General features: G+C 36.0%; 1 protein-coding gene across 1 annotated transcript in view; it reads right to left on the minus strand.

Annotated features, from left to right (window-relative positions):
* LOC106869318 (abnormal spindle-like microcephaly-associated protein homolog) overlaps window positions 1-4,736 on the minus strand; it is a 40,824-nt gene extending 36,088 nt beyond the window's left edge. The window contains exon 1 of the mRNA XM_052971275.1: window positions 3,442-4,736. Within this exon, the coding sequence (XP_052827235.1) occupies window positions 3,442-4,729 (1,288 nt within the window). The 5' untranslated portion in view covers window positions 4,730-4,736. The remainder of the gene's footprint in view (window positions 1-3,441) is intronic.
* Between the last annotated feature and the right edge of the window lie 4,278 nt (window positions 4,737-9,014).

Below are 9,014 nucleotides of genomic sequence, written 5' to 3' on the forward strand. Positions count from 1 at the left end.
CATACATACTTTTCTTTGTATGACGGCCTGTCTTTGATTATGTTCTTATATGTCGCATTCACACTCACACACAGACATACATTTTAACGCCATAATAAATATCACTGTTATTCATCTTATATGGTTGTGGTCATTCATTACTGGTCATCTATGTTATCGTCGTATAACATATCATGTATATCATCATTTGATATATATTTTTGTGTTCGACCGTGTGACACGTTTAAATAAAAGGAGTCCTCTGTTTCTTCCATTCGTCACCATATCTCCTTTTTGAGTTCGCACGGTCGTTCCTTACAAATATAAATAAAACATAAAAAACAGACAGTGTTGGAACTCTTTTAAACAAAATAATATATTCCTCTATACACAATCATACAAAAAACCCACCTTTTTTTGTATTTATTTTTACTCGCATATATATATATATATATATCCCAAACTACATTAACCAGTATTAAAAAAGTGAATGCTAGAACTCATGATCAAAGTTGACTTTGAGCTAAACAACTACTACCACCACCAACCAATCCTACAATGTTAGAATTATAAATTAATTGTAATTTTCTACATTATTTCTATACAGAAATAATCTTTTGTACTATAGGTACAAGGCATGACATTTTTGGGGAGGGGTTAGTCAATTACATTAACCCCACAGTGCTCAAATGGTCCTTATTTTATCAACTCCAAAAGCGATTACATTGACCCCACAGTACTCAACTCGTCCTTATTTCATCGACACTGAAAGGATGAAAGGCAAAGTCAAACTCAAAATGTAACAATTTTTCTGGCACTTTTTCTGGCATGCTAACAATTATGCCAGTTCAATCACCTTGATAATAATGCAGCCTGTGTAACTAACCAACAAAAAAGGTTGGAATAAACAGCAGCTTTTGATTTCTACCAGTCTACAATTTTCTCTTATACATTAGCATAGATGGAATAATGTTCACAAATTTGACAGATCTTTGTTGTCTGAGGTATTGTTTTTACAGTTTAATGCCTTTCCCAGTGCTGACCAATCAACTGTGAAGCAAGGGTGGAACAAGGCACACAGCTTAACTGCTTTGTTACCATATTTCTTCTGTGTTTTAATTAATAAAATATCAAAAAAATGGGAGGATTTATTAAAATAATTGTCCATTCAAAGATGGTGTTTGGACTATAACTTATGGGGATCTTACATAAAATTATGAGAGAGTGTTTTAGTTTGAACACGAACACTTTGAAGCAGGTAAAACTAAAGTATCTCAAGAGTTAGGACAAAAATAATCCTTTCAGTATAAATCCACTTGCTCTATGATATAAACCATGTTTAAAAGTAACCTAAAAACCTTCCATCAAATTTTCATGTTAATTTATGTTCCAAAGACCAGATTAATAATGACAAAGTGATTCTAAGTTCTTCATTTCCAAAATAAACTGAAACAAAAGCAGTGTATTTCTACATAAATATGATAGTGAAAGGGTTATATATTTAATGCAGGGAGCATTTTAAAATACTATAAATAGTGATGAGTGGGGTGGATATTAATTAGTCAATGGTTTTAAGATTTATTTTTCCAACAAGTATAGAAGATAACTCTGAATTAAGTAAAACATAACTTTCATTGCAGACATCCTGATGAAGTGATGAAAGAATCACTGTTTCAAGTTGTACATTGTTAACAAGGAAATTAAAATGACTGCAAAATTAAATTCAGAGACCATTCTCATCAAAAATTTTATTAATGCATGGGGCATTAAAATGCTTACTTGAAGTAAATTAAAAAATGTCTTTAACTTTGCCCAAGTGGCACAAAACAAGAACTCCAGTAAAACAAACCTCTGGATCAAATGTCAGTAGGACCCTAGGGAACTGCTGAATCTAATGAGAAAAACTGTACCAAAGAAACCACAGTCAAACAAACCTCAAACCAAACGCCACTTAAGCCTTCTAATACCATATTTCTGTTAAAATACACTGCTTTTATTTCAATTAATTTTGAAAATAAAAAATTTGGTAATTTAACTTTGTCATTAATACATTGATGTTTGGAACATAAATTAAGAAATTTTGACAGGTTTTTAGATTTCTTTAAAACAGGAAATTTGAATCAGAACTACAGGTGGTTTTGGGTGAGTTGGTATTAAAAGGGTTAAAGAAAGGGCCACTAGGTAAAGTAGTCAGATATACAAAACGGGAGGTTGGACAGGGGTGAACTGTCAGACTATAGTCACAGGTATGGCTGTGGGGTTAGAACATTCACTTTGCAATAATGTGGTTCCAGAATTGGCCCCACTGAGCCTTACAACTGAAATTTTGGTGGTCAGAAGCCTATCTGATGTATTGATACACATCTACAGGTGCAGGCATAGCCATGTGGTAAGAAGTTTGCTTCCAAACCACATAATTCTAGGATCAGGCTCACTGTGTGGCACTCTGGACAAGTGTCTTCTATAGTCCTGGGCCAACCAAAGCCTTGCGAGTGAATTTGGTAGATGGAAACAAAGAAGCCCGTCATGTATGTAAGTGTGTGCGTGCGTGTGCGATATACACAAACACGTATATATTATATATATATGTCTGTGTCCCCACCACCACCACCACTTGACAACCAATGTTGGTGTGTTTACATCCCCATAACAGTTCAGCAAAAGGGGCTGATAGAATAAATGCCAAGCCTAAAAGGAAAAAATAAGAACTGGGGTAGATTCCTTCAACTAAACTTCAAGGCAGTGATTCAGCACATCTGCAGTCTAATGGCTGGAACAAGCGATCAAAGATATATGCACTCATGCATGGATAGCTTTATAATAAACAAAAATTACAAAATAAATCAGTGCAAACAAATTTTCTGGTACTTCCATCCCGTCTCTTGACACCAAAGCTTACATTGCCCTTCAGCTCACATTGGATTGATAAAATAATTGCATCAAATTTCAAAGTACTGAACTCAATTTTACTAAAACTTTTAGAAAGGTCCCAGGATGGATGTAGTACAATGACTGAAACAAGTCGTACTTCTTCCATGCTGGGATGTAGAATAAACAGACAAAAAAAAAAAAGTGTCTACTTGATCAGAGCTGATCTGAAGTTATATAAGCACAGGTGTGGCTGTGTTAAGATGCTTGCTTGCAACCACATGGTTTCAGGTTCAGTGCAACTGCATGACACCTTGGGCAAGTGTCTTCTACAATAGCCCTAGACTGACCAATGCTTTGTGAGTGAATTAGGTATATGGAAGCCTATCATACACGTGTATGATAGGCTTTCTCCTCCAACCACTGCTTGACAACTGGTATTGCTTCATTTATATCCAACTAACTTAGCAATTAAGCAAATGAGTAATAGAATAATGAGTAGTGGGGCCAATTTGTTTAACCCTTCATGGGAGTGCTCCAACATGGCTATAGTCCAATAACCGAAAGAAAAAGATATAAAAAGAGGAGACTCACCAGTTTTCTCCTTTTCACAAGGAGCCTTCTCTGTACTTTGTGTAACTCTTTTAGCAGTTCTCACTTTATAACTTGATATTCTGTCATTCTTCGGAGTAGTATTGGCTCTGATAACTTTACAGTTCACAGGAATTTTCCCCACAGGAAATGGCTTCTTCTCACAACAAAATAGACTTTTTTTCTTCAGTGCTCCAGCTTTACAAAGAATCTTTGGTTCTTTGATAACATGTGTAGATCTTCTAGAAATAGATGTATCTTGTGCTGAAAGCATAGGAGTTTGATGAAGATCATAAATAATTTCCGAATTGGGAGAGGAGTACCTGCTATTTAAGGAGTCTGAAGATAAACCATTGTCAGATTTAGGAGATGCTTGTTTTTCAATGCGAGTTAATTCAGAAGGGTGTCCAAGTTGAGAAAGCACTTCGAGTTTTGCATTATCTTCTCTATCTTCCCTTTGGCACACATCTTGAAAACCATTACCTGAACATTCATTTGGCAACAGTAAGTTCGATCTGTTAGGACAAGCAGAAGTTTGGTGGTGACTTTCAATGGGAGAACTTGTCAGGAGGAAATTTGTTTGAATAGGGCTCACACTGTTAATGCTGAGGGTTGTATTTTTAATAGAATTATCATAGACATGAGGAGGAGATAGTTGTGGTGGAGAAAAAGAAGTTACCACTGGTAAGGAACCACTTGAAGTTGGAGATTTTTTTAATTTGTTTTTCCAGCTCCTCCGTTTTTGCTTTTTTACCAAATAAGTTTCCCGACGAGGACTCTGTTTACAAAATGATGGCCCAATGACTTCATCTGCCATCTGTTTTTGGCGCTTGGTTGTGACATAACTGTGTTGATATTCATTTGCACTTTCAGCACTTTCTACAGTTACATTCCTCACACATGTTAATACTGCCACCTCATTGTCAATTTCTATAGTTTTGTTTTCTGGTGAGTCTTCATAGGGCACACAGATAACATTCTTAGAGATGGATGAAATTTCCTGTACTGAATACTCAGTTTGTAATTCCAAATTTGTATTGACATTCATACAAGAAACAGAATCATTTTTCTTGGAAGAGTAATTCTTGACAGTACACTGATTTGGTGAAATTCTATTCTTTGCAACCATCTTGGTAGAAGGTGGTACTGTATTTTCTCGATTGGAAATTGTCTTGTTCTGAGTTCGTTTGGAGGAAACAGTCTTATACTGAATCTCTGTTGAGTTGTAAGACTTTAAATTTGTCAAATTTGGTGTATGTAGAACAGAGAATGGCGTTTTCACACTCGACATGATTCCCCTGACCTGAAAGAAAAATGCAGGTCCATTACCTGACAATAACTCAAAACCATGCAACATTATATAGTAGATTACACAAATTACAGTTTATGATGGTAACAGAGTTTACTAACCAAAAGATCAACATTTAATAACTTGCTAATGGTGCTATATATTTTGTCCAGGATTCAAAGCCTATAGCAACCAGTACCTCAGCCTATCAAGAAGTAAATAAATACAGCTGCTTATTGCAAGACTACCAAATAATGAACACTTCAGTAACTAGTAGTAATATAGTCAAGTTATTTCTCCATATTGATAAAGGAGATCTCAAAACTACTTCAGCATAAACTTTATAAGCAACAGTCACCAGAAAATTTCCCCATGAAATCTTGTAGCAGCTCTGCTACATGCAAAGAGACAAGATTGTTATATTCTTATGGATAAACAAATACACTACAACAGTGTATTAATACAATCGAAACAAACAGCAGTAATCGCATGGAACAATCTTTTAAGAACCAAAATTCCAACACACTAATTCGAACTGTAAACTAGCACAATAATTTTATTAAAACCACAGGGGTTAAAGAGGGGACAATACATGGGACAAATAGGGGTCAGGAACTTGTTGGATAAGATTACAATATAGTGAATAAAAACATTATTGCAGATGAAAATGTAAGAATGAATGAACACGAAATGAGTTTGACCCCACCAACCACATTGTTCACTTCGTCCCCCACTTAATTAGGCATTTACATACCCAACAGTCAGACTACTTTCTTCCATTTTTTCGTACTTTTTGATGTCAGGCATTTCTTCTCGAGACATGCTTTCCCTTAGGTGATATAAAAAGAGGTTAACCAAAGTACACCCGGAGATGAAGGTGCTTGATGCAATACCTCTTCCATGCACCTTCCATATCACCTCTTTCACTATAGCTATTATGGCTAGAGAGCAGAATTTCTCTTCTCCTTTTAGAGAAGATGGCAGAATGATCTTAATAATCAACTCTGCCAACAGCTGGACTCTACCCAGCTGTGGCAATACCTGTTAGGTAGAAACCCACAGGTCCAAAAGACTCGGATACTGCACAATTGCATACAGACCAGTTTTGTTGCTCTGCCCAAAACATGGGCATGTAGGCAAATCCATGACTCCATGCCTCACGAGTTTATCCTGAACTGACAAGATTTTATGAAATCCAAATTTTTGGAACCCATGTTTTTTGAAAACCAAATTCTGTGAGGCCAATTTTGGTGGAACCAAAATTTGTGAATCCATAGTTATGAATCCAAGTTTGTGAAATCAAGTTGAAGCTGGGTTTCTGAGTCTGAATTTCTGATATATATATATATATATATATATGTATATATATATATATATATATTACCTGTATAAATATTTTGACTGCATGTCTAGTGTAGCATTAATTTATTGTTGTTCGTGTATATATTTGTTTTGTATGTAGGCTGTATTTTTATGCAGATAATTGTTAATATTTTACAAAAAACTTCATGGTGTGTTGTTGTTTTGGGTTCACCCTATCCTCATTGGTTGTGTAAATTCAGGTTATGGCCACCAGGTTGTAACAATATATTAAAGTACTGGTGTCTTAACATGAATCTAAGTTTAGAAAAAAAAAAAAAGAAAAAGAAAGATTCTAGCTAGCAGACTCAGTATAATAGGCTAATCAATAAATTAGCCAACAAGAGCCACTTCGTGGTCACTCAGACTGCAAAAAATAGAAACCAAATTTCCATCATAACACCGTACACGTTGAATAAGAGTGTAATCTTTACGCAAATTTCCCCAATCACATTGAATAAGAGTCGTTTTAGATATATTAGCCTGGTCATGGTTGAGATCCTTTTGATTATAGTTCAGCTCAAGCAGATTTGAGCAAGAGTCAAATAGTGGTGCAATTTAATTAGCAAAAATGAATGTGTCTAAATGGTAAATTTAATATCTGTTGTCCATGCTGGCATGGGTTGGATGGTTTGACCGGGCTCTGCACCAGACTCCAGTCTGATTTGACATGGTTTTCTACAGCTGGATGCCCTTCCTAATGCCAATCATCCCAGAGTCTAATGGGTACTTTTACATGCCAGTTTGCATGACACCAGTATCTGCCACAACTGTGATTTTGCTCAGCTTGATGGGTCTTCTTCTCAAGCACAACAATGCCAAAAGTCTGGGTCATTACCTCTGTGAGGCCCAACACTCGACAGGAACTCAGCCACTTCGCCTCCATGAGGCCCTTGCCACTATCACCATCTACTACTTTGTTTTGCTTAGTTTTTCTGCTCGTGTGGTATTCTTGTCAGTGTTTCTCCAGCCCCTCAAAGTTGTTCCCCTTTATATACTCCTCGCTCCCATCAGGAGAGAGTGCACGACATGTGCACCAACACACACGTACGAGTGAGAATCAGTAGTTCCAACCTTTTCACTAGCAAGGATCCCTATTTACTTAAAACAGCTTCCCCACAAGTCCTATGGGTTTGTCTACTCGACAAACCTAGCATTATCTTAGGCCACCAGATACAGACTCTAACTTAGGAGTATATATTATAGCCATATAATGCAATAATTAAGAACAACGCAACGCTTTCTCTATACTCAAAATTGACATTTGCTGACACCAATCTATACAATAACCCAGTTATCTTACTTTTGACATAAAGAGCATTAAACACCTAACACAGTCAGTAAGAAAAGTTAGGTGGAAGTGTGGCTTTATCAAGCTTTAGACAAAATCATTTGCCTTCCTACTTGCCAAGCAAGTTCGTGACAATGGTACGGATGTCAGATCACTGGTGAAAGGCTCCACCCTCTTTATTTTTAATATATATATTTTTTTTAAATATTCTAAATTGATAAAAGAGAGTACTCTCCCTTGCCTATAGGCTTAACGGTTTACTTTTATAATTGTTCATTTGAACATATCGCATTCTCGAACGGTTGAATATATTTACAGGCTTTGCAATTTTATAAACAAATTGGTTTCAAATTGAAATAAACTTATGAACTTTCAGAGACTGGAGAAAGAGGAGTTTTAAATTTTGGCACAAGGCCAGCAATTTTAAGGAGGACGGGGTGAATTGATAACATCGACCTCAGTGTTCAAATGCTACTTTATTTTAACGAACCCGAAAGGGTTAAAGAGTAAAGTTGGCCTCGGCAGAATCTGAACCCAGAACATAAAGAGCAGGCTGTTGTGACAGAGAATTTGAAGTAATTAAGAGGAACACAATTTTTAAGATATTAGATAACTATTCCCCAGTAAAAGCAAGAGATTTAACTAAGCCATCATAAAGGAAGGTTTCCAGCAAATAATCAAAGCAATGCTTACGAAAAAATTACTCTATGAAGTTAGAGTATACAAGAAATTCTAAAATATTACATAAACTATCCAACTACAAATCACAAAATCCCAGTTAGTATTCAACGCCCAAAAGAAACTAAAACCTAGGTTTTGTATGCGCTTTCTCGTTTCCAGTGCCCTGTGAAAGTTTATCTTGTTAAAAGCAGGTGTTTTTTCGGGCAGATAGTATTATTCAGTTATTACAAATGGCAAATGTATCTAATTTCTTCAGACAATCGTTTAAACATATCTATCTAGTGAGTCTTTGGCGCAAACTTATTCTCTAATACTTCAGTGCGAAGAGAAAATGAAACTAAGGAATGAGTCTCCCCCGTAGGTAGTAACTCCAGTTGTATACAATACAGGCGAAATATTATAAAACGACATGTATATGTTTCACTATTTCAGTAAAACCGAAATAGTTTTGCGACAAAGCAAACTCGCTTTTTATGCTGCACTGGGGAGATAGAATTAATTTGCTTCTTGCAAGATGTTACATGAACATGACTACTGATAACTAATCAACGAACTTTATTAATGTTTTTAGGCTGTTTCGTTAGAGACAAAAACACCAGGAACTTTCGCTAAAACTCAAGAAGTGGAGTAGACAGAGACAAAAACACAGGGACCTTTCGCTTACTGCACAGGGCTACAGTTATAGTTTACTTGAGCAAACAATTGGGGGGGAAAAAAAAAAAAGTCGGAAATAGGTGGTGTGAAGGCACTTTACCTTCGCTCGATAAACCTATTTCATTTTCAGTACTCGCAAAATCTGTCCGGCCTTGCAAAGAATTTCAAAATAAATTAAATTTTAGCAATTTATTTTAATTCAGTATTCTTCCTCGTAGAAGATATGTAGTAGAAGACTGGTTAAATGGGTAGGGGTGGATGGTGACCAACGAGCAAGCCAGGTAATAATTAAGGCGGGGTACA

Source organism: Octopus bimaculoides, chromosome 1 (genome assembly GCF_001194135.2).
Source record: "Octopus bimaculoides isolate UCB-OBI-ISO-001 chromosome 1, ASM119413v2, whole genome shotgun sequence".
In the NCBI taxonomy this organism is placed as follows: Eukaryota; Metazoa; Mollusca; class Cephalopoda; order Octopoda; family Octopodidae; genus Octopus; species Octopus bimaculoides.